The sequence below is a fragment of the Coccinella septempunctata genome, chromosome 2 (assembly GCF_907165205.1).
Source record: "Coccinella septempunctata chromosome 2, icCocSept1.1, whole genome shotgun sequence".
In the NCBI taxonomy this organism is placed as follows: Eukaryota; Metazoa; Arthropoda; class Insecta; order Coleoptera; family Coccinellidae; genus Coccinella; species Coccinella septempunctata.
This window is the reverse complement of record NC_058190.1, coordinates 659,921-687,743: the sequence shown is the minus strand read 5'-3', so window position 1 is coordinate 687,743 and position 27,823 is coordinate 659,921. Positions and strand designations below refer to the sequence as shown.

General features: G+C 37.7%; 1 protein-coding gene across 9 annotated transcripts in view; it reads right to left on the bottom strand.

Moving 5' to 3' along the window:
* Positions 1-27,823, bottom strand: part of LOC123308510 (NFX1-type zinc finger-containing protein 1-like) — a 66,927-nt gene that overhangs the window by 24,923 nt on the left and 14,181 nt on the right. For all 9 annotated transcript variants that reach the window (XM_044891193.1, XM_044891197.1, XM_044891196.1 and 6 more), the window contains 6 exons: positions 27,078-27,185; positions 25,081-27,005; positions 19,785-20,057; positions 16,219-17,241; positions 6,234-6,478; positions 875-1,187 (listed from right to left, as the gene is read on the bottom strand). In XM_044891193.1, coding sequence (XP_044747128.1) covers positions 875-1,187; positions 6,234-6,478; positions 16,219-17,241; positions 19,785-20,057; positions 25,081-27,005; positions 27,078-27,185 — 3,887 coding nt within the window. The remainder of the gene's footprint in view (positions 1-874; positions 1,188-6,233; positions 6,479-16,218; positions 17,242-19,784; positions 20,058-25,080; positions 27,006-27,077; positions 27,186-27,823) is intronic.

The following is a 27,823-nucleotide window of genomic DNA, read 5'->3' as shown; positions in this document are numbered from 1 at the left end:
ACGTAGAACGGGCAACATAGTGTTGATTTAAAACCAAAAAATGTTTTGACAAGCGTCATAACCCCACATTTTCGTACTATACAGAGTGAAATGTGTCAAATTTCCATGGCCAACTGAGTGCTAAAATAAAAGTGAATGGAGTATATCTGTTTTTGGAGGGATAACGAACATTAACTCTCCTCAAGCTAGTGCATATTATAATATTATACTGATCTCTTATATTTTCCATGCAAATAACTGGATTTGGTATGCCTTCAATCAGTTTATATAAACTTCAATTATGTTCGTCACATATTTTCCGAAGAGTTTCGACATTGTGATAAAATACGTAATAACAGAAACTTTTACGAAGAACGGGAAACATAGCGTTGATTTAAAACCCCAAAATGTTTTGACAAGCGTCATAACCCCACATTTTCGTACTATACAGAGTGAAATGTGTCAAATTTCCCTGGCTAACCGACTGCTAAAATAAAATTGAATGGAGTACCCTATATTGTTACATATTTTAGGGGAAAAATAATCTGTGGTCTCAAAGCAGCGATCGTTCTTCTTGTCTCTACTCTCCATATATGTCGCGATTTGAACAGAAATATATCCAGAATTAAATACCCTATGATATCAGAAACAAAAAATAGAAAACAAAATTTTGAAAAATATCTTCCAGAATATTTTAGCTCAGTAAAAAAAAATTATAATTATTCCCTGTATAACTAAAGGTGCGCAGGCTTAAAAAATATAGAGAATTTCGAACAATATCATAATTCCAATTTTCAGATTTCAAATATGTCCAGTTCTCCAGAAACGTCTAATAGGTATTCGAACTTGGGACAGCCTGTATTATAATCATAAAAATAATGAAGGTCAAACTCACCGTCAGATGATCCGGGTCCTGTAAAACATGGCACTTCTTGACACAAGAATGGCCACAATGGAGCCTTGCATTGCAAGGGAACGTACATCCGTATGAATCATCCGCCATATGACAAGGTTTTGTTGCATCATGACCACAAGGAAGAGTTACTTGTACTTCTATCAGACAGTTATAATCCCCCGGGGCCAAATGACACGGAATCACCGCTTGATGGCCGCAAACTAAGGTTACATCTTTAGGATAGTTACAAGGGCCGCAATCTTCACTACAACTCTTGATACATAAGTGTGTGGGATTCATGTCACATAGAAATCTGAAGAAAAAAAAATAATGGCAATCTCCGAAATGCTGTTGGATTTCAGGAACCACAAAATTATTCAATTTTGGTGTACAGGGTGTCCGAGTTAAAGTGTCCCTATACCTTATTGTGGAAACTAAAGGAGCTAGAAGGAAAAATTGAATACAAAACTTGTCTGTAATCCACTGAGCTTATTTTTTATAACCCACATCGATACAGGGTGCTGTAACGTGGTCACCTCGGAAAAAACTTATCTCGAGCGCCAGTTATTCTTTTCACTAGGAAGAATAGCAAACCCACCAGAGTAGCTGCTAGTCGGAGACAGAGTTCGCTGTTATCTAGGGTGGTAGAGATAACGAAGTAGTCCTAATCAAATTATGTACTAGTTTATTCACACCTTCGGAAACTGATATATGTACAACGGAGATATGTGTAGGTATGAAATATGAGCGAATCTATCAGCAAACATACATTCGGGAAATTCTATCCGGTCACGAGCACTTTGTAAAGATTATACCGGGTACAGTGAAAAATCATAGGTTGTTCAATAAAATGCGCCAACCAGAACTGACGAAATGGATACTAAGGATGACCTCGCGAAGTGAAATGACTTGCTATACGGTATCGGGATGTAATTAATTGTATTTCTCCAGAAATGAAACATGACGACGAGCGGTATCTCTTATTCTCTACCCCAAGGGCTTACGCACCATGACTGATAGAAAAGAAGAGATTTCTATTTCAACACTTATGACGCGGGAACGCGAACAGGGGGGTTGCATGACTATACGGTATCGGGATGTAATTAATTGTATTCCTCCAGAAACGAAAGAAACACAACCAGGGCGGATCTACTCGAGACTTTTATTCACTACCCCAAAGGCTACGCTCCATGACTGATAGCGAAGAAAAGGTCTATTTTTAGCGCAACTACGGGATTTCACTGACGACGAGCGGTATCTCTTATTCTCTACCCCAAGGGCTTACGCGCCATGACTGATAGAAAAGAAGAGATTTCTATTTCAACACTTATGACCCGGGAACGCGAACAGGGGGGTTGCATGACTATACGGTATCGGGATGTAATTAATTGTATTCCTCCAGAAACGAAAGAAACACAACCAGGGCGGATCTACTCGAGACTTTTATTCGCTACCCCAAGGGCTACGCTCCATGACTGATAGCGAAGAAAAGGTCTATTTTTAGCGCAACTACGGGATTTCACTGACGACGAGCGTTATCTCTTATTCTCTACCCCAAGGGCTTACGCACCATGACTGATAGAAAAGAAGAGATTTTTATTTCAAAACTTATGACGCGGGAACGCGAACAGGGGGGTATATATATATATATATATATTCTTTTGAAAAAGAGTGTTACAAACTTTTACAATCTGAAAATAACAATGAAGCTGGTGTAAAGAAATGGAACAAGAAACAGATCCTAAAAACCTGTTCCACGTTCCAGATCTCAGTGTAAGCAGAGGAAAAATGTCAACGGGGTACCATACATATCTTCGTATGATACATGAAAAAAACAGAGATAAAAACCTCAGAAAAAACTCTCTGTTTGCCCGTATAAGTGTAATGATGATGTATTTGTGTAAAGAATAAGCTGGAAATAATTGAAATTGAAGGACATCTTCTTCATATGCCAAAATCCAAATACTTCCTCCCATTCTTTGTACTATGATGGTTGCATGACTATACGGTATCGGGATGTAATTAATTGTATTCCTCCAGAAACGAAAGAAACACAACCAGGGCGGATCTACTCGAGACTTTTATTCGCCACCCCAAGGGCTACGCTCCATGACTGATAGCGAAGAAAAGGTCTATTTTTAGCGCAACTACGGGATTTCACTGACGACGAGCGGTATCTCTTATTCTCTACCCCAAGGGCTTACGCACCATGACTGATAGGAAATAAAAGATTTCTATTTCAACACTTATGACGCGGGAACGCGAACAGGGGGGGTTGACGGGACTTTCCCTTCAGTACCCCAAGGGCTTACGCGCCATGACTGATAGCGAAGGGAAAAGTCAGACTCGCGAAACAGGGTAAAGAACGATAAAATATAACAGAAAGCGATACAGTACAGCAGTGTCAAAGTCAAAGAAGTAACCGGTGTAGGTCTAACAAAGAAACTGAACGGTAAAGACGGGGACCTACCTCCTTTGTTTCAGGCATCAAAGGAAAAAAACTAAAAATTAATTCTTAATATCACTGATGCTAGCAACACAAAATTATTCTTAAACGTTGAATCGCAGAAAGTACGGAGCATAAACTAACTGAAGTAAAAGAGCAGTAAAAGCGACTGAAGTAACAGAATCAAAAGTGAAAAGTAGAAGTCACCAAGTGAAAGACTGAAGTAAAAGAGATCGTCGCGGGGGAAAATCTGCTTTTATAGGCAAATCCCCCCACAAGTTAAAAATCTGAAAATTCCAGAATGCGACAAGAATGAAAAACGTCGTCAGCTCCGGTTTATCGCATATCAACATCAGAAAAACGTCGAAATCTTCAACGGCATGCAAGAAAAACAACGTTAAACACGGATAAACGATTTTTTACATTTACTCTGCCCATCGGAATGAATGTACTGAATATTTGAGAATTAAATATTTTCAAAGACGGAAATGTGAAACGAAATGAATGCACTAAAATGAACTCCAATTTTCCTAAGAAAACTGGGATTCATTACAGTGCTCTTCTTTCCCTGTTGGTATCAACTTTCTTATTTTAAATGGAACACCCTGTACATTATTGCATTTTTAAATTCCTTGTAGAATTTTGAGGTAACTTTTGTACGTCAATCATGGTCCTATATAGCACCGATTCTGAGATATTCGACTTTTTCCTAAAATTTTGATAGCTCTAGGTGCTCACTAAAATAGCTGATACTATTATAGTTTTCTAATGAATGTATCGAAACCAAATTTTTCCCAGCTCTTGTCAACATATTGGATCATACGTAACATATCTATTTTTAGCAATCTGATATACAGGGTCTTCAAAAATTCGAGTTAAAAATTCTAATAGAAGTTCAATCAAAACTTAATTTTTTCAAATGGCAACCTATATTTTTTTGTTCATCATGTAGAGCGGGTTAAAATGAACAAAAAATGTATCTAAACTTTTTCTGTAAAGTGAATAGTTTCAGAAATATGGACGAAAAAGTGCATTTTCCCGTAAGAACCAACGATAATTATTAATTAGTGTTGTTACTATATAATTAGCTTTGATTTTTTTGATAAATTTAATTAACTAGATTGACTAATGGAAGAACAATAAGACTTTTTTACTCAGAATCAGTACTCGCTCCCAATAAAATTAAATTATTTCAATTTTAAAGACAGACTCATCCAACAGATACATTTTTCTCGAAATGATCAAGTAGTTGTCTGACAACGATAAGTGCTAGTTTCTATAGTTACCATATTCTATCAGCCAAAGATTATAGAGTAGAAAGATGGGAAACGAGGCGACTAAAGCGATTTGAGCGCCATCTGTGTGTCAAGCGTGTTTTTAAGGGGCTACGACTGGTTAAAATATTAACTTGAGTGCCATTTGCAGAAATATATGAAATTTTTTAAGATTTCAGACGTCCATTATGATCAAAGAGGTTTTGAATGTTTTTATTATTCTCGTACCGCTTTTTGTTTATCTAGCTCGTTCTAGTTGCTGATTATTGAATTTTTTTGTCTTATTTCTTGGTGAAAACATCAAAATATTGTTCGAAAATTATTGAATGGTGAAGAACGGTGGATCAAATAATAAAATGTATTTTACGAGATTAAGTTTTTCACTCAACTAAGACCCGTTTGCACCATACGCACTTAGTGTTAAGTGTCCCTTAAAATGAACCCTTTACTTAAATTACGTTGCACCAACTGTTAAGTGACATTTAAATGACTAAAGCTAGCCTTAAATTCAAGCGCTCCTGTAATGACCACATAGGTATTTAAGGGCGGGATTCTAACCTAAAATAATTTGTTGAACTCATAAACTGACTGCAAAACTGCTGTGGTTTTTCTGATAACGCCAAGTACCTTTTATTTGACAATCCTTATCATTATCAATAATAATGCTAATTCAGCAACAGAAAGTTGTCACTCTTTGATAATAATATAATAGTTTACTTGACACTGACTGACAGGACAATAAAGTTAGGTTAATGAAATGACAACGAACATCGGCAACCGGCCAACCAATGAAAGGGCTTTATTGGACTAGGATGAAGTTGCACCAAAATAAAAACTGAAATATCACTAGATATAAAAGCTTAAGGGCCCCTTACTTAAGATTCTGTCAGGCCGCAGTCGTGCAACTGACAATAAAATTAAGCGTCCATTAACTTTAAACTACGCTTAGTTAAGTACTCATTTTAAGGGGGATTGGTGCAAACGGGCATAACTTTAATTTTTGGAGACCCTGTATATCAAATTGCTAAAAATAGAGATGTAACGTATGATCCAATATGTTGACAGGAACTGGGCGAAATTTGGTTTCGATACATTCATTAGAAAACAAATATCAGCTATTTTAGTGAGCACCTACAGCAGTCAAAATTTCAGGAAAAAGTCAAATATCTCAGAATCGGTGTTATGTAGGACCATGGTTGTCTACCAAAGTTACCTTAAAATTTGGCAAGGAATTAAAAAATGCAATAATGTACAGGGTGTTCCATTTAAAATAAGAAAGAAGAGCACCCTGTATCGATGTGGGTTATAAAAAATAAGCTCAATGGATTACAGACAAGTTTTGTATTCAATTTTTTCTTCTAGCTCCTTTAGTTTCCACAATAAGGTATAGGGACACTTTAACTCGGACACCCTGTACATTAGCAGATCTTTATAACTCGTTTAACGAAGAAACTCGAACTCCAGGCCCGGCTCAGTCAAATCTCAATAAGACGGAAACGCGTACATAAAATATCGAAATTCGTTAAAGTAATATAGTTATTTGAAAAAACAGGAAAAATTTCGGCCAATAACTCGAAAACAAAAGAAGATAGAGGAATGCAGTTGATGTACCCTGTAGTTGATAACTTGGTTAACTTACGTGTTACACTTCTCCGTACAAAAATATTTTTCATGATCTTTGTCGTTATTGTGACATCGCCTTTTACATTTGTGTCCACAAATTAGGGAAGCATCGCAAATAACGTCACATCCACCCTCCGATACCAAAGAAAAATCTGCTGCAGTGGTAACCATCGTTATTTTATCGTGATTCTGACATTTCAAAGCAAGGGAAGGCCCAATAGCTTCTTGAGCCGTGAGAGTAGTTTTAACTTTCACCCATAGCTGTAAAAATATAACTTGAAGGGTTGACATTATGATCATGACATATCAAAATTTTCTCTTAGTCTAAGATACGATATAAGAAAATGTATACCCTCATTAGTTATTTAAAATTGGCTTTTTTTATGAAAGGTTACTTTATCCCTATCTCACAGTATTAGGTTGCCTAGTCAGAAGTGGGGCACATCCATGGTTGTCTAGATTTTATATGTTAAGGTTTAAACGCTAGCAGGGAGAGAGACAGAGAGTTCAGAAAGACGATTTTTTCGATCTTTGGAGGGTGCTGCATTGATTGAATGCTGGAATTAAAACAGATTGAATAGTAACAATAACTTCAAATTTTCATTCACACATTTATTTATCAATAGTATAATACAACAACTTAAGCATGGAATTTTATTCTGATTCTGACTCATCAGAAGTATCCACCTCAAAATCAATATCTTCTTCGTTTTCCTCAGTTTTCAAGGTGACGAGTATATCCCGGACTTGGAAGGGTGTCGCATCCCCTACGAAGCATGTTGGCTTCAAATAACCATCCAAAAACCAACCGCATTCTTCCGGGTTGAATTTGACGTAACACTGATCAGTTGCATGAAGCCACATTGCGTTAACAAGAATTATACGCAAAATTTTTTGTTTTTGTGAAATCCAGCATGGTGGGATCAAATTTGAGTCGATGCCTCTAACCTTTTTAATAAATTTATCTTTGTTTTCCTTTGTTCCAGATGTTTTTTGGAACATCCAGCATCATTGACGCTTATATACTGTTTGATGCCATAAATAAGAGCAGTAAACTCCTGTACGCATTCGAATTTCTCTCCGAACTACACACGAAACACTTCTTCATTTTTACATCAGGTTTTTTTTGGTCACAATCATCATTTTTGAGAAACTATACTCCATTCACATTTATTTTAGCAGTCGGTTGGCCATAAAATAACTTTCTCATATTCTTGTAACTAGAACGGAGTAAGATTGGCACTCATGAAATGTCCTTAATGTCATAACGCCGTTGCCACAACTAATATCAATTTTTATTACGAAAATGCCGAAAGTGATTGAAAAAAAGAGACAAGGTTTCAGGAAGTGCTATTTAGAATTCAGGTTCGCTCATTCAAATAGTTACACCCTGATATTCTAAAATCCACAATACGTCAGACGGTAGCGAACATATTCAATGTAAGAGAATTTTTTTAATGTTTCATTTGAATCTAAACGACTTATATAGAAAAATGCAATAAATTTTTCAATTATGAACTGATTTTTTTTTTCGATTCTTCGGGTCAGAGAAAAATCCAAATGAAGATTCGTATTATTCGTTATCTTACTGCAATTTCTCAATGAGCAATTTATTCGAATCTCTCTCTGAGTTTCACTCAGAAATTTTCAAATATATTCTGCCTTGATCATTACAAGAAAATTAAAAATGAGCGTTACAGATTCCCTGTTTTTTTGGTTTCGTCGAAAATTAGTACATGTACCATAAAAACAGATGACGCTGATGTTTGTTTTTCGATACAGTGACTTCATATACCATGGTGTATAAAGTCACTGTATATTTCGAGTGGTCCATCTATTCTCTGTTCATTTAATCTATGAATGTCATAACGCCGTTGTCACAACTAATATAAATTAATATTACGAAAATGCCGAAACTGATTGAAAAAAGCGACAGAGTTTCAGGAAGTGCTATTTAGAATTCAGGTCCGCTCCTTCAAATAGTTATGCCCTAATATTCTAAAATCCACAATAAGTCAGACGGTAGCGAACATATTCAATGTGAGTGAATTTATATTATATTTCATCTCCATTTAAAAGACTTATATTTCAGCTGATTATTCCCACAATCAGAAAGATTGTAAATGAAGAGAATGACAAAGAATTTCCGTCTATTGGGAGACCCAAAAAAGTGGTGGCATTTGAGAATTTTATGTTTGGGTGAATTAATGCGAAAAGTTACTACAGGATTTTCGATGAATGTCATCGTAGAATAAGTTCCCGAAAATTGATTTTTCTATTTTTCATTTGACTTGTCCTATACATTGTAAATGTCTTAAGGTACCAATAAATACCTAATTATTATTATTATATCAATGCATTAAGATGAACAGCCACAAATACGCGCCAGTTGTCCTGTTAATCGTTTATTCATGTGAAATTTTTGTTCAAAGGTGACCCTTTTACTTTTATTAATGCAAGATGATTTTTGTTAAAGAATTTAACATTCTTGTAATTATCTGTTAATTCCTTCGGGAGATACCCATTTCCAACCACTGCATCATATGCAGTTTATCTTCGGGTAAAAATTTTTGAAATCTTCAACTGATGTAAAGTATTCAAACTTTAGCCAAAGAAGATAACGAACATTAACTCTCCTCAAGCTAGTGCATATTATGATATTATTCTGATCTCTTGTATTTTCCATGTAAATAACTGGATTTGGTATGGCTTCAATCAGTTTGTATAAACGTCAATTATGTTCGTTACATATTTTCCGAAGAGATTCGACATAGTGATAAAATACGTAATAACATAAACTTTCACGTAGAACGGGCAACATAGTGTTGTTTTAAAACCAAAAAATGTTTTGACAAGCTTCATAACCCCACATTTTCGTACTGTACAGAGTGGAATGTGTCAAATTTCCATGGCCAACCGAGTGCTAAAATAAAAGTGAATGGGGTATATGTACTTGGAGAGCACGCTTATTCGCGGAATGGAAACTTAGGTTAACTCCAATTAGTCTATGAACGCAAATATTCGCATAATTGACATAATTGACAGCGTTACCAGTGCAGCTTTTGAACACCTTCTAACGCAGCTCCTACAAAAAGATGGATCAGTCGAACAGGACAAAATTCGTATCCGGAGGTAAAATACCCTCCCATTCGGATCTCCGGGGGAGGGTGCCTGAGCGAGTGAATCATCGAACAAACACCAATGAAAAGCACATAGCTTTTGCAGCATGGAACGTCAGAACCTTGCTAGACAACCCCAAGGCCGACCGACCAGAGAGGCGTACTGCCCTAATCGATAAGGAACTGCAACGAACATCCATTGCAATAGTTGCTTTAAGCGAAACACGCTTTTCGGACGAAGGTAGCTTGGTAGAACAAGCGTATACTTTTTTCTGGAAAGGCTTGCCGGAAGGCGAAATCAGACAACATGGCGTAGGCTTTGCCATTAGAAACGACCTGGCCGCCAAACTTACCGAAAATCCAGTTGGTATCTCAGAACGTTTAATGACCCTACGTTTTCCTGCAGCGAATAACACGTTTGTGAACATCATTGCAGTATACGCACCCACTTTGAACTCCTCTGACAACTTAAAGGACACTTTTTACGAAACACTCGTTGCTACATTAAGTAAAATCCCAAAACGGGAACGAATTATTCTCCTTGGAGACTTCAACGCTAGAGTGGGCAAAGATCAAGACTCAGAACTATGGCCGGGAATAATAGGGAAACACGGCACAGACAGCATCAATTCGAATGGAGAACGTCTGCTGGCTCTTTGTGCAGAACACAATCTGTGTATAACGAACACCTATTTTATTACGAGACCCAATTCAAGGGGGACCTGGCGCCACCCGCGCTCAGGGCATTGGCATACCCTCGACTATGTGATCGTGAGAAGGAAAGATCTGAAAGAGGTGTTGGTCACTAAACCCAGAGCAGATCTGGAGTGCTGGACTGATCATAGGCTGGTAATCTCGAGAATGAAAATCTCAATGCGCCCAAAATACCAACGCAAGCCGAAGTATCTAAGAGAGCGCCTTCAAATATCCAAACTACAAAACCCTTCTACAAAGGACAGATTCACAGCTGCCGTCAAAGATAGCCTAACACCACCGGATTATAACGACGACATTGAGACTCATTGGCTCCGTTTCAAGTCATCCCTTACAAATACAGCGAAAGAAATACTGGGCACAGAACGCTCCCGAAAATCCCCAGACTGGTTTGCCGACAGCGAAACTCATATCGCACCCCTTTTGGATGCAAAACACAAAGCGATGAAAACCGCAATTAACAAGCCTGGCGATGTTGCAGCCCAAATAGGTTTCATAAACATAAAACGCGAGGTCCGTCAAGAAATAAGAAAAATCAAGGACAGCTGGTGGAAAGAGAAAGCTAGGGAAATACAAGCTTACGCCGATAACCATGACTACAGGCGTTTTTTCGAAGCTATTAAAACTGTTTACGGTCCAAGCAGAAAAGCTAGCTTTCCTATAAGAGATGCTCATGGAGCTATTCTAACTGATGATAGAAAAATTCTCGAAAGATGGAAGGAGCATTACTCACAGGTCTTGAATCAAAATAACGACTCGGATTTATCCATTTTAGACCTGCTCCCCGCGTATAGTCCGATGACATCGCTTGATGACGAAATCTCAATGTCGGAAATCATAAGCGCGATTAAAAATATGAAAAATGATAAGTCACCTGGTCTAGACGGCATTCCGGCGGAGATATTCAAAGCCTTGGATGAGGACATTGTCAATAGTCTCCTTATACTATTCCGCAAGATCTGGGAACAGGGAGATGTGCCACAAGACTTCAGAGACGCTTTAGTTATCAACCTCTATAAGAACAAAGGCGATACGTCGAATTGCAACAATTACAGGGGCATATCGTTGCTTAATGTGGCCGGTAAAATTCTCTCGAAGATTATGGCTAATCGTCTGGTTCCACTCTTAGAGAAGCTTTTACCTGAATCCCAGTGCGGCTTTCGACCAAATCGAGGTACGGTGGACCTAATTTTTACACTGCGACAGCTACAAGAAAAGGCCCGTGAACAACAATCAAGGATTTATACAGCCTTCATCGATTTAAGCAAGGCATTCGACTCGGTGAATCGGAGAGCGCTATGGAAAATCATGGCACGTCTGGGAGTACCCGAAAAATTCCTAGCAGTGTGTAAAAGCCTTCATACAAGCAACACCGCTAGAATACAGCATAATGGCTCTACAACCGACCATTTCTCAACCAACTCTGGAATAAAACAAGGCTGCGTATTAGCGCCTTTACTATTCAATATTTTCGCCATAGCTGTATCGATAATTGCTGACATGAGCATGCCCGTAAGAGGTGTTGGGATAAGATTCAGATTTGATGGAGGCCTGTTTAACCTGAAGCGCTTCAGAGCAAAAACCCGTACCAAGTTTATCACGGAACTTCAATATGCAGACGACTGTTCACTCATCGCTAGCAGCTCAGAGGATCTACAGATAATGATGGACACCTATAAACATATATACGAAGCTTTAGGCCTTAGACTCAATATTGACAAGACCAAAATCCTGGTAAGTCCGCCAGAAAGCCGTCAAACAGATATCAGCCTGGACAATGAAACTCTAGAACAAGTCGAGCAGTTCAAATACTTGGGAAGCTTCATAAATACTAGGGCTAACCTTGACACGGAAATACAGAACCGTATCAATTCGGCATCACGGGCATTCTGGAAGCTAAAGGACAGAGTGTTTCAAAATCACGACCTCAATCTGAAGACCAAGACAGCTGTTTACAGAGCAGTGGTCCTCCCAACGCTTCTTTACGGAAGCGAAAGCTGGACTCCCTACAGGCGACATATTAAACAGCTTGAACAGACGCAGCAACGTCATCTAAGACAGATAATGCACATCAGATGGTTCCACAAAGTTTCGAATGCAGAAGTCTTGCAGCGCGCGAGTTGTACAACAATTGAGACTCAAGTAACGAGGGCCCGACTCAGATGGAGCGGCCACATTCTGAGGATGCAGGACACAAGACTCCCCAAAATAGCTCTATACGGCGAAATCACTGAGGGAGCCCGGAAACCAGGAGGCCAGTATAAGCGGTTTAAGGATACACTACATCAATCCCTAAAATCAGTTAATGCTAATCATAACTGGGAACAACTAGCGTTGGACAGGTCACAGTGGAGGTCTTTGGTCCACAGTTATAATGGAGAATCGAGAAGGATACAGCGGCGGCCAGATCTGGTTGGAGACTATCCATGCCCTGAGTGTGGAAGGATCTGCAGGTCACGGTTGGGTCTCTTTAGTCACAGGAGGGCACACAGTCGCAACTAGCACTGAGAAGTTACAAGTCTGTTCAAATTTATTTATTTTTTTTTTCTTTTTTTTTTCTTCTTTTTGTAGATTTATTCCCGGTAACGGGATACAGCAATGAATGAATGAATGAATTGACAGATCCAGCAGATCTTCTCGTCGGACAGAAAATGCTTTTATTTATGGCATCAAACAGTGTATAAGCGTCAATGATGCTAGATGTTCCAAAAAAACATCTGGAACAAAGAAAAACAAAGATAAATTTATCAAAAAGCTTAGAAGTATCGATTCAAATTTGATCCCACCATGCTGGATTCCACTAAAACAAAAAATTTCGCGTATAATTTTTGTTAACGCAAAGTGGCTTCATGCAACTGATCAGTGTTGCGTCAAACTCAACCCGGAAGAATGAGGTTGGTTTTTGGATGGCTATTCAAAGCCAACATGCTTCGTAGGGTATGCAACACCCTTGAAAGTCCGGGATATACTCGACACCTTGAAAACTAAGGAAAACGAAGAAGGTATTGATTTTGAGGTGGATACTTCTGATGAGTCAGAATCAGAATAAAATTCCATGCTTAAGTTGTTGTATTATACTATTGTTAAATAAATGTGGGAATGAAAAAAAAATTGAAGTTATAATATTGTTACTATAATAAGGATAAATTCAGATGCATACCACCCGACAATATGAATATCAACAAGTGTTACGATCTGAATTGAACTAGCCAATTTGCCATCGTCAAGACCCCAAATGGAGTACGCTCCACCGAAGAAGAGCAGATGCTGACCATGGTTTCGGCCTCATTTGGATTCATCAGAGCAACGTAGCATTTTTCCACGGTGGAGAACGTTTGGAATTGATGGAACTTTATTCAATATTGGCATGTTCTACTGGGTACTATACATTTACCCTGAGCGCCACCCAATATGAAACGGTGTCCGATTCAATCCCCTCCAGATGGAAACCAAGACGAAGACAATAGCATCACGGCAGAAATGATGCCAGCGGTACAATAATAAAGAATGATCACGCCTAAAGGCAATGAATACAATAAGAAGGATAAATTCAGATGCATACCACCCGACGATATGAATATCAACAAGTGTTACGATCTGAATTGTACTTGCCAATTTGGAGGGGATTGAATCGGACACCGTTTCATATTGGGTGAGCTCTGGGTAAATGTATAGTATCCAGTAGAACATGCCAATATTGAATAAAGTTCCATCAATTCCAAACGTTCTCCACCCTGGAAAAATGCTATGTTGCTCTGATGAGGCCAAATGAGGCCGAAACCATGGTCAGCATCTGCTTTTCTTCGGTGGAGCGTACTCCATTTGGGGGCCTTGACGATGACAAACTGGCTAGCTCAATTCAGATAGTAACACTTGTCGATATTCATATCGTCGGGTGGTATGCATCTGAATTTATCCTTATTATTGTATTCATTGCCTTTAGGCGTGATCATTCTTTGTTATTGTTACTATTCAATCTGTTTTAATTCTAGGATTCAATCAATGCAGCACCCTCCAAAGATCGGAAAAATCGTCTTTCTGAACTCTTTGTCGCTCTCCCTGCTAGCGTTTAAACCTTAACATATAAAATCTAGGCAACCATGGATGTGCCCCACTTCTGACCAGGCAACCTAATACTGTGAGATAGGGGATAACGTAACCTTTCATTAAAAAAAGCCAATTTTAAATAACTGGTGAGAGTATATAAATGACGGTTGTCTACCTGTTTGTACCTGGCAACCTCATATGAGTACCAAGGGAAACTAGGCAACCCATGTTTTCCTGATTCCTCGTGTAATATTCTGACGACTTATGCTCGATTTTGATGAATAACAAATGAGGGTAGTAGATCAAAAAAAGTTGATGAAAGTTAACAATATTCAACACTATTGGCCCTTGATTTAGCTAGGCAACCCATTTGCAACATATTGTCTTATTTATAACATTCGTCATCATCAATTAACAGATGAGGGTATACAGGGTGTGGCGTAATGAATGGATAATATGGAGCCTGCAAGTAGAGAACTCTATGACGGTTCAGAAAATATATTTTACGTTTAGTAAAAGTGCCTTGGTTTTCGACATATTCGAGATTTTCGAAAATTCAAGAAAATCACACCCTTCGCCACTCTTTTTGCAGGCAAGACTCCAAATGAAGGAATTCTTTCAAACTGCTTATTGGATAGTATTCCTGGATAGATACGCTATCGAATGTAAATTATTATTATTGAGGCGCATGAATAGTTTTTCATAAATAAAAGATTTAACTCAAATTTTCCGTTTTGCTTATTTTTTTTCCTAAGTTCAACCCAGCGTGGTGTTAATATGGTTACCTGAGTGCCAAAGCAAGAGAAAACATACCTGTTTAACTGAGATTCTGAAATGGTATAACTTACTCTATTTCCAGCATTATACAAAATAAATTTCTATTACAATGAGTCAAGGCAGAGTTTGATGTAAGCCTTTTTTTTTAATTTTTAGCAACTGAAATGAGACTTGCAAGCAGAATAAAGCAATTATTCATAAGAAGTTGTAAAGCATCTAGTAGAGCTCCTGATGCCCACTCTGAACACTTTTTGTAAAACTCGATTCAATTAAGCGATATTTTAAAATTGGTTTTTTTCTCTCGTATTCTTTCATTATTAAGCTTATTAAGTTAATAGTTTTTGAGCGAATTTCAAGTAACGAAGTTAATTTTAGCACTTTTGTAATTCAGAAAAAAAAGCCAAAAATTAATTTCTATTACATTGAGTCAAGACCTTTTTGTTACAAAAATGCTAAAATTTAATTCATAACTTGAAAATATTGATTTCACAACGTTGGGGTTCAATAATAAAAGAAAACGCGAAAAAATAACAATTTTAAAATATCGTTTCATTGAATAAAGTTTCACAAATGATGTTTAAATTGGCCACCATGAGTTCTGATACATACTCTATAGTCTACACTTTCTAATGAATCATAGCTTTATTGCATATCAACAATTTTGAAATGAGTATCGTTTTATTGAATTAAATTTCACAAAAGATGCTCTAAGAGGCCACCATGAGCTTCAGTACATGCTCTATACCTTCTTATAGATGATTGCTTTATTCTGCTTGCATTTCTCATTTTAGCTGCTAAAAATTTCATAAACAGTGTTCACATAAAACTAGGCCTCAACTGATTGCAATAGGAATTTATTTTGTATTAAATGCTGACAATACAGAGTTATACCGTTTCGGAATCTCAATGAAACGGGCATGTTTTTTCTTGCATTGGCTCTCAAGTAACCATATTATTTTTTACACCGCGATAGGTTGAACTTATGAAAAAAAATTAGCAAAACGAAAAAGTTAAGTTAGATCTTTTTTTCATGAAGAACTATTCATGCGCCTCAAAAATAATGAATCACATTCGATAGATCATCTATCCAGGAATACTATCCAAAAAACAGTTTGAAAAAATTCCTTCATTTATAGTCTTGCCTGCAAAACGAGTGGCCGAAGGTGTAATTCTCTTGAATTTTCGAAAATCTCCAATATCACGAAAACCAAGGCACTTTTACTGAACGTAAAATATATTTTTCTGAACCGCGATAGAGTCCTCTACCCCCAGGCTCAATATTATCCATTCATTACGCCACACCCTGTATATTTCTTATATCGTATCTTGTACTATATACAGTACCTGTGATTTCTCGCAAAGGATGGACATGTTACCCATAATGTAAAATCCATTTCGAGCACGTGACAAGGCCACACAGACTCTGTTATCGTTGGCAAGGAAACCGATCCTGTTTTCATCGTTATTTCTTACTAGAGACAGCAATATGATATCGCTTTCTTCTCCTTGATAATTATCGAGTACAGCTACTCTGACATCTCCAAGAAGGTCAATTTTCCTCTTCTCTCTTTGTATCTCGTACATTTGACTCAGATACGCTGCTAATATAGTGATTTGCCCGGGCCTATACCCGTTGAGCATCAAATATTCAGCCAAACGAACCAAGAACGTAGCTTCATGGACGTTCTTCTTGGAATTACCAGCGCTCGATTCTTCCGGGTGTTGATGGTCGATGAAATACAAACATTTATCCATTCCTTCGATGGGCGGTCTGTGCAACACCGACTCGTGATCTTGCAAATCCGGATAAATCGACGGTTTGATCAATGCCGAGATTTCCGGCCTCATTCGGTGCTGTACGTTCAAGGTGAAACATTGAACATCGTTCCGAATCATCCTCTCGAACAGACTGATTCCCAAATTGTAAAATCTCTCCATCACGTAGTTCCCGGTGCTGGGCCGCAACTGCTGATGATCTCCGATCAATATCAGCTGTTGGCAACTGGAGGTTAGAGCGGCAACCACGTGAGCTTCCAGAATCTCGGCCGCCTCTTCCACAATAACAATGGGACATTTGAGCACTTGAAGGGTGGAATGTAGACGAGCCGCTCCGGTGGTTGTCATTCCGATCAGTTTCGCGCCTCTGAGAATTTCGATATCGCTGATCTCCTTCAGTTCGTTGTACACCTTGAATGCTTTCCTGTATTTAACATTGTAATCGTCGAACATTCTCAGTAACTTTTTTTTATACAAGCTGATCCAATAAAAATATAAATTCCATCTTTCATTGACGGGGATATATCTGCTATACCTAATATCGGTTTTGGGTATTTCAGCACTTCGCTTGGAAGCTATTGCCATATTGTGCTGAAATATGAATTTTTTTCAATCCGCATTTTTCATTCGAAGAGGTTTGGAAAGTTGAGTCGGTAAGATGGAAAATTCAATGTTAATCTCCCAGAAAAATTATCCTAGATCTCAATGTGATACATATTCTAGAAGACAAACTCTTCTATACTCCATTCAAACAATTTGGTGCCGGAAATCTATCATCTGATTTTAGATGTTTTTAATATGCTGATTCCAAAAATGCCACCAGATTTTTTCTATCAGCTCTAGTTTCTGAGATACACGTTACAGGTTAAATGGTATATTTTTTTCTGATAAAGGACAACAAATGTGTTCTTTTACATAACGGTAACAAATATGGCTCAATTCCTATTGGTCATTCTACTACCATGAAGGAAGAATATGAAACAATAGCATTAGTTTTGAGAAAAATTAAATACGAAGAACATCAGTGGTCAATTTGTGTTGATTTAAAAATGATTAACTTCCTCCATGGACAGCAGAGTGGTTATACAAAATATCCTTGTTTTTTGTGCCTTTGGGACAGCAGAGCTAAAAATGAGCACTGGGTTAACTAAAAATTGGCCTTCAAGAGATGTCATGATTCAAGGAATACAAAACGTGATCAACGAATCTTTGGTTTCAAGAGAAAAAAATCTTACTTCCGCCCTTGCATATCAAGCTAGGCCTAATGAAGCAATTTGTGAAGGCTTTAAATCGAGATGGAAATTGTTTTGGCTATTTGTCACGTAAATTTCCTGGCATTAGCACGGAAAAACTAAAAGCTGGTATATTTGATGGTTCTCAAATAAGGCAACTTGTTAAAGATCCACAATTCACCACATCAATGAACGAGACTGAATCTAACGCTTGGAGTTCATTTGTTCAAGTAGTACAAAATTTTCTTGGCAATCATAAAGCAGATAATTACGTAGAATTAGTGGAAACTATGCTTTCAAATTTTAATATTCTCGGCTGTAACATGAGTATAAAAGTTCACTACCTCCACAGCCACCTAGATCGTTTTCCAGAAAACTTAGGTGATTGTAGTGAAGAACAGGGGGAAAGATTCCATCAGGATATTAAAACTATGGAAGATCGTTATCAAGGACGATGGGATAGCCACATGATGGCGGACTACTGCTGGAGCCTTCAGCGAGACTGCCCTAGTAAACTCCATTCTAGAAAATTTTATAAAAGAAAATTTTTAAGTGATTAGTGACTAATGTAATTATGTAAATTAAGTTTTTGCAATAAATACTTAAATCCAAGTGTCTTTGTTTTTTTTTAACTGTCAATAGTAATATTATATATTATAACAGTTATAACGTAAATTATATACACAATTTTTTTTGAAAATCTCAAAAACTAGATCTGATAGACAAAATCTGAGAACTTTTTTACATTCTGCATCCAAAAATTACTCAGGAACAGTTAACAAATCGCAGGCACCAAAATGTGTGTTGGCCTGTGTTATCATTATATCAATGTAATAGGATTAACATCCACAAATACGTGCCAGTTGTCCTGTTAATTATTTATTCATGTAAAATTTTTGTTCAAAGATGAAGTTCATCTTGACTTGGGACTTCCTTCAATTCCTCTTAATTATATTGATGCAAGATGATTTTTGTGGAGGAATTTAACATTCTTGTGATTATCTGTTGATTTCTTCGGGAGATACCCATTCCCAACCACTGCATCATATGCATTTTATCTTCGGGTTAGTATTTTTGAAATCTTCAAATGATGTAAAGTATTCAAACTTTAGCCAAAGAAAATAACGAACATTAACTCTCCTCAAGCTAGTGCATATTATTATATTATACCGATCTCTTGTATTTTCCATGCCAATAACTGGATTTGGTATGCCTTCAATCAGTTTGTATAAACTTCAATTATGTTCGTCACATATTTTCCGAAGAGATTCGACATTGTGATAAAATACGTAATAACAGAAACTTTTAAGTAGAACGGGCAACACAGCGTTGATTTAAAACCAAAAAATGTTTTGACAAGCTTCATAACCCCACATTTTCCTACCATACAGAGTGGAATGTGTCAAATTTCCATGGCCAACCGGGTGCTAAAATAAAAGTGAATGGAGTATATCTATTTTTGAAGGGATATTTTTTTTGTATAACATGAGATCAAAAAATCAAAAAAAGATCTTTTTTCACCCTTGGTACAAGAAATCAAGAAAAGATGAAAGGCGTAGGTATATAGTATCGTATTCTCAGTGAAAAAGTTCCTGTAGAAAGTTTTCATCGTTTTCGCATATTTCCGAAAATAAAAAAGTCATGGCACATTTTCGAAATCGACAAAATATCAAAATTTGTCTTTATCTTCAAGACAAATGAAGATATTATGAAGCGGTTTCCACCAATGGACTCTCATCCGGAATCACCCAGTATACGTCCATTCAATGATCGTTGATCCGACAATCAAGAAGTTTTGTGAAAGCCGCTTCTTTTTCGGACCGTATCATTAAATTCCCTATCTTTCCGACTGTATTTTCCAAACCTGTAGGATGTTGATATCAAAGATAAGGGAAAACTTACCTTGACGATATTGATGACAGCTCTCAATCTCTCATTTTGTGCTTCCAAATACATGTATGCGAACATTTTTTTTTCATCATTTTCCATTTGCGACCGCAACTTATTCATATCCTCACAGTTATAATAAATTCGGTTACGTAATTCTTCCAAGTCAAGCAACGGCTTTCTTAGATTTGATTTCATGTTAGCTATGATATCATAAAATTCATCTCTTGCATATTCCTCCTCTTCTTGATTACCGCCAGAGTCCTCTATACTTATATTTCGGAATTGCTATGAAAGGGAACACATTAACTTAATTTTTCATTCAATGCTCCGCTTGTTTCACTGACATACCGGGATGTATTGATATCTAGTTAGCCTAGACCATTTCCATGCATAAGAAAAATATTGCGTTACCATAGCAACGAACAATAACTCATCAGAAGTGTCAGTGTGAAGTTTGAGGTCAAAAAAGTAAACCAGAGTTACCCAATAAATTAAAAGAAGGAAGATGTCCACCGAAATTGTGAAAATCGAAAAATTGGAGTATCGAACCATCATCAAGTACCTGTATTTAAAAGGGTTAAGAGGTAAGCAGATTTACGAAGATATGATCAATACCCTTTCCGTGAAAAATTGGACTGCAAGCTTCAAAAGAGGTAAATTTTCCATTAAAAGATGATGACCTATATCCTGAAGGCCAGTTTCTGTGTCAATCCCCGAAAATATCGATGCAGTTCATGACATGATTTTATCAGACCGTCGAATTGGGCTAAAACGGATATCTGAAGCACTGCGTTTATCATACAGTTCACGTCAATTTGGACATGAGAAAAATTGCTGCAAAATGGATCCCCAAATGTTTGAATGTTGACCAAAAGCGTGCAAGGGTAGAAGCATCGCGTTCGATCTGTGCTCGATTTGAAAACGATGTACTAATGAAGGAAACCACTAATCGTTGGTGTCGAGAAGTGCAGAAGGCTATCAAGCAAGATGAATGAATATGAGAATACAAAGTACGAGGAAATATTGATATCTAGTTAGCCTAGACCAGTTTCATGCGTAAAAAAAATATTGCGATACCATAGCAACGAACAATAACTCACTAGAAGTGTCAGTGTGAAGTCGAAAAAGTAAACCAGAGTTACACAATAAATTAAAAGAAAGAAGATTTCCACCGAAATGGTGAAAATCGAAAAATTTCAGTATCGAACCATCATCAAGTACCTGTATTCAAGAGTGTTAAGAGGTAAGCAGATTTATGAAGATATTCTTAATACCCTTGGTGATCAATGTCCTTCGTATGCGACCGTGAAAAATTGGACTGCAAGCTTCAAAAGACGTAAATTTTCCATTGAAGATGATGACCGATCGGGCCAATTTCTGTGACAGTCCCCGAAAATATCGATGCAGTTCATGAAATGATTTTATCAGACCGTCAAATTGGGCTAAAACGGATATCTGAAGCACTGAATATTTCATACGAACGCGTCCATCATATAGTTCACGTCAATTTGGACATGAGAAAAATTGCTGCAAAATGGATCCCCAAATGTTTGAATGTTGACCAAAAGCGTGCAAGGGTAGAAGCATCGCGTTCGATCTGTGCTCGATTTGAAAACGATGTAGACTTCTTAAACCGAATTGTTACTATGGATAGAAAAATGCATATTTGTCTTTTGTCTTGAAAAAAATTACCCCTCATCAGGACATGTGAATCTTTATTTTTTGTAATTTTCATCCAAATCGATACATACGAGGATATATTGGAAAATTCTTAGCCTACTATAGAACCAAACAAAATTTTAATGTCAAAATGTTTTAATACTCAACGTATTCTCCTCTTCATCGGATACATTTATTATAGCGAACCTGCAACGTCTCTAGACCTTTCAATAAAAATGTTTCTTCTTGCTCTGCAAACCAGACCTCCACAGCTTTTATTACCTCCTCGTTGGAAGAAAATTTACGACCTTTTAAACTTTTTTTCAGTTGAGGAAAGACATGATAGTCGGATGGAGCCAAATCTGGTGAATAAGGGGGGTGTCCTAGTAATTTAAACCCTAAATCACGAATTTCTTGCATGGCAACATGAGATTTGTGCGCAGAGGCGTTGTCCTGCAAAAACAAAACACCTTTAAATAGCTTTCCGCGTATTCTCTCTTTAATTTTTCCCCTAGAGTGGTCAGCAGTGACGGCTCGTGCCCGTAAGATGTGGGTCGGCCAGACCCAGGATATACAGGGGAATATCCTGAAATAAAATTAATATCTATTTTTTCAACCAATAACTGAAAATGAAAACGCGGAATCCCACCATAATCTCTGTTTTTCTAAAATTAAATATTGATATATTTTTTGTCAATTAAGTTTCTGAAGATAAGTTGGATAGGGTTGCGGCTAAGGGATGGAAAAAAATATTCAATTTTATTTCCCAAAAATAAATGCAATCAGAAATGACATGTTTTTCAGCATCTTGATGTTAAGTTATTGGTTGAGAAACTACTCATTGATAGAAGAAGAAGGTAATTGAAAAGCAATTGGTGGGTTTCAGTGTCTTCATTTTGAGTGGTTGATTAATATTGAAGAAATATTAATTTTATTCCAGACTTATGCCCCATCCTGTAGATATAGTCTGATTTATTTTTATACAACAGTGTATAAAAGTTTCGTTTTCAATGCGGTATAAAGGCTTGTTTTTGGAGAAAGAATGTACTATACTTCTTTGTTTTTGCCCAGCTTTTGAATAATAGTTTTATTCCTTTTCGGTGTCTCTCTGTAAATACCGATAACAAATTTATTACAACACAAAACGTCAATACGAATCAAAATTTTAAGTTCACTGAAACACATCTACAATTTTGATTTTAAGTGAAAATGTACTAATTTTTCCTTTCTTTATTTCACCATTCTTCCTTCTACTGTCACATGATCTTGTGACAGGATGCAAAGTTTGTTTCGATTTGCTACTACTCCAATTATTCAACAATTAAAGAAATTTAGAATCCACTCAGATTGTCAAAATTTAAGAAATGAATCGAAGAAAACTGATAAACACGTGCACCCCTTTCAATTCATAATATGGGAACAGCGATGCGGATGCGATTCTTAAGGTGCCTACAGATTACTCTGACGTGACGTGGGCCCACGTCATAATGCGCATGATTAAAAAATGTAACATGGGATTTTGCGCGGAAGCGTTCAAACTGGTCTGACGTGACGCTAGGCGTGCAATCCCACGTCAAGTCAGAACAATTTGAACGCTTCCGCGCAAAGTCCTTCGTTGGATTTTGGAATCATGCGCATTATGACGTGGGCCCACGTCACGTCAGAGTAATCTGTAGGCACCTTTATATCCCCACTCCGAGGCTCGGCCGGCCGGCCTACGCGTATTCAAGAAGCTTCGAAATCACCGTGCCCTTATAAATTCACTAGGAATTACGAATTTTTATGGTCAAAAAATCACTAAACTAATTTATACGGTCGGAATACCCTTTTTCAAAAATTAACTATCCATTTAATAATAAAAAAATCTAACTATAATTAGGGATATATTATATTTTCATTGACTAAAACTACTCTTAAAAGGTGCGAATACGCTCTTTTCTAAAATAGACATAATATTTAATGATTAACTATTCATTTGATAATATAATATGTTAGAATAGACAATGAGGAAATCTAGAAATATGACAACTAAACGACCAAACCATAGCAAGGTAGGCCCAACTCGTGCTGGCCGACCGTGTATGTATCTAGCAGCGACCGTAATACGATGTTCAACTTGGTGATAACTGCGTGCGACGTAGGTGCTGTATAGTACAATATCTTGAAGCGTTTCTCTAGGCTACTGCCGGCTGGCCGACCTAGCGTGTAGCGTATTTATCGTAAGGAAAGAGAACTTCGAAATAAACTAACTCAGGGCGACAGGGGCGTCACGTTGATCGAAATAAGTTGTCGTACGTATTACTAGGGAATTAATCGAGAATTTAATATCGAAATTAATCATTTGGAATAAGTTTTGAAGAATAAAATAATTATAATTATTTTCCATTTCTCGATTATTTTTGGGTCGGCCCGGCCGACCCTGCATACCCGGACGAGCCGTCATTGGTGGTCAGTAATGTCGAATAGTAATCTCCGGTTATTGTTCTACACTTATCCAAACAATCAGTCATGATTACTCCATGGCAATCCCAAAAAACTGAAGCAAGAACTTTTTAGCAGATTTTTGGACACGAAACTTCTTAGGTCTTGGAGAACCAGAGTGTCGCCATTCCATCGATGTTGCTTTGTTTCTGGATCGTAGAAATGTACCCAAGTCTCATCCATAGCAACAATTCGGTTTAAGAAGTCTACATCGTTTTCAAATCAAGCACAGATCGAACGCGATGCTTCTACCCTTGCTCGCTTTTGGTCAACATTCAAACATTTGTGGATCCATTTTGCAGCAATTTTTCTCATGTCCAAATTGCCGTGAACTATATGATGAACGTGTTCGTATGAAATATTCAGTGCTTCAGATATCCGTTTCAGCCCAATTCGACGGTCTAAAAAAATCATGTCATGAACTGCATCGATATTTTCGGGGACTGACACAGAAACTGACCTTCCCGATCGGTCATCATCTTCAATGGAAAATTTATCTCTTTTGAAGCTTGCAGTCCAATTTTTCACGGTCGCATACGAAGGACATTGATCACCAAGGGTATTAAGCATATCTTCGTAAATATACTTACCTCTTAACCCTTTTAAATACAGGTACTTGATGATGGCTCGATACTCCAATTTTTCGATTTTTCACAATTTTGGTGGATATCTTCTTTCTTTTAATTTATTGCGTAGCTCTGGTTTACTTTTTTGACCTCAAAATTCACACTGACACTTCTAATGAGTTATTGTTCGTTGCTATGGTAACGCAATATTTTTTATGCATGGAACTGCTCTAGGCTAACGAAATATCAATACCAAAGATTATAGAGAAATCTTTGATCAATACATCCTCGTATATGTCGATATAACGTTTGGGATAACAGCGCGAGACAAAATCTGACACTGCAATACCCAAGGGCGGATCTTTCTATACATAGTTGAACTCTTAAAAATAAACCTGAAGTTCATTTCTCACAGTTACTGTTGATTTTTTTGCTTGTCTGCCCGTTGTCCCCCCCCGCCCAAGAAAAAAATCCTGAATCCGCCCTTGGCAATACCTCTCTAACACCTATGCACAAGCTGAGGCAACAGACAACAACTACATTATTCTGAAATGCATGGAATTGAAATGAAACACCAAATGAAATATGTTTTAAAAACTCACACTTAATAGGAAAGATTCATCTTCTTCCAGGTTATCCTGGATATTAGGAATGCTTTCTGCTAATAACCAATCAAGGAATTCCTTTTCTGTAGCACGGGCAAGCCAACTTCTACTAAAATTCGGGACAACACCGGCAAACACGCCTAAATTCAGAATGCAATCGTGACTTGCAATGGATCTCAGACTGTCAGTCACACCTTTTATCAATTCCAAGCATTCCTTCACTTCGTCCTTTGCGTCCCACACAGAAAAGTCAGCATCGCGGGAAAGTTCATTCAATTGGAATCCTTTCAATTTTTCATTTTTGGACTGTCCTCCGATCCTCACTATTTCATCGGTATGTTCGATTATGGATTCCAAAAATTGATCGAGAGCGTGGTTAGTGAAACAAATCACCAAGATTGGGGAATCTTTATGCCAGGCGCGTGAATTTTTGAGTAACGTTTCAACTATTTTCAAGCCGACGAAAGTTTTCCCGGTTCCAGGAGGTCCTTGAATGATCGATAATTGCCTTGTTAGAGCGGCATCGTATGCGTCGTTTTGGGATTCATTCAATTCACTAACAGTTGGATTTGGTCCTTCGTCCCAATCATCTTCCTGATAAAGTTCATTCATCTCCTCGTCAGGAACCCTAGGATCGCCGAACTTTGGCATAATCACGGTATTATCAACGTCTACTATATAATTTTTCATGGGAAATTCCTCCTCTACGATTCCCTTCAGAACGTTCAAAACGTGGTAGTAAGGCTCGAAATAGATACCGCATTCGACCATCACATAGTCGCTGTTATAAATCAACACTTCCGGTTTACTGAAACCTATAACGAGCTCTCCCTTTTCCAAATATTCCTTTTTGCGGTCCGCAATCCTACCGAATAAGATCGTCTTGAAATTGTCATTCGTGAAACACACCAGAGATCCGAACATGAATTTTTTGGAATCTTCGAATTTGAAGTTAGTCAGTTGTCCGCCGAAGTGAAATTTGAGTAGGACGCAGTAATCCCCAGTGACGGTTACGGGGTTGAGAAATTGGACCTGGGGGTGTATTTTGATGTCCTGTATGTCCCGTCGCTCTTTCCCAGACAATAAATCTTGTATACCGTGTCTTAGCGGCCCGACGAAATCTTCTCTCAACAATCTAAACTGGACATCCAAGTAGTGATTGACGTCTCTGTAAGGACCGACAACGACGTTTTTTCGAACAAACGGTTTTTTGGTCTTCACCAATTCGTAAGTTGTTGGAAAGATGCTGATTTCGTGAAAATCCTCAGGGGGTTCCTCTTCGTAGTACACCAAAGTCTTGGGTTTAGAGGATTCCTCAGTTTGGAAATTTGCTTTGATTTTCTCAGCTCCATCAATTAGAGCCTGCAAATCTTTCGTTTCGATGTGTAGATTGTGTTGTTTCTTTATCTCTTCTATATTCAATACCGAAATCTTGACGAGTTTCAGTAAGTTATCTATGAAGAAATGCGGACTTTCCGTCATAGACACTGTGCAAAATTTCGAAAAATTCCGCCAGAAAGAATCTGGATCATCCCAATAATAAACGTTAGAATCTTCGTCTTCTATCGATTGAAATGCTATGTCGGAAATGAACAACTGTAAATTATCCACGAATCCCGAAGTTAAACTTGTTTGCAAGATGTTGATCCTGAGATTTGGAAACTTGCAATCGCAAAACCTGGCCAAGTGCTTCACCATCAGCACAATATCATCTGAAGAGAGCTCCTGTCCTATATATACGAAAAAATCTTTATTTTGAGAAAGTTGTTGTATTACTTCCTCCAATGGTTTTTCTAATAGGGACTCGAGATATTCGGAAGAAAAATTTGTTGGTCGTCTAATCCTTCTAGGGTATCTGGGTCTATGAAATCTTCTTCCTCCCCTAGATTCAGATGCGGACCTAATGGAACTCGTCCCAGAGTCTGAAAATATTCGAGTTGTTCAACCAACCTGCGGTTCTTGATTCTTTCGAAATGTAGAAAATTGCAACTCACCTTTGTTTTTCGAATTCTCTTGGGAATTACGGACTGTCGATCTCCAACCACGACCGTTGGAACAAGTTGGGACAAGTCCCAGAGACCAGTTGGGACAAGTCCCAGAGGCTGAAAATATTCAAGTTGTTCAACTAACCTGTAGTTCTTGCATCGGTTATTATTTAGAAGTTTTAGAATTAATGAAAACTGTGCTAGTAGTTGGGGAGCCGACGATGCCTTATCGGGATTTACTCAAGCGTCGTGGAGTTCTAGTGGATTTTGAAGATTAGATGGTAGAAAGAAAAAAAGGTTCTATGATGTGTGCACTTTCAGCGGTGGGGACAGCGTCTGCAGGGTCTTAAAAATGTAAAAAAAATCGTCGGGTGTACATACTCGAGCGTGTCAAAACAAGGTACTGTATATGCCCTACGTGTCTCTTATAATAAATTCATGTTGATGTGACAGTTTGCGTGGTGGGGCTGACCGTAAGAGTTGAAATTGACAAAAAATTTTCGAGCGTGTCAGATTTTTAGAGGATATGTTAATTGGACCCAAAGGAAGCTACTTTTCAAGGGACTGACAATTTGTTCGTGACGTAAGATCACAGCCAAGGATTATAGAATAGAAATATGGGAAACGAAGCGACTAAAGCGATTTGAGAGCCATCTGTGTGTAACGCGTGTTTTTAAGACGCTAGGACTGGTTAAAATATTAATTTGAGTGCCATTCGCAGAAACATATGAAATTTTTTAAGATTTCAGACGTCA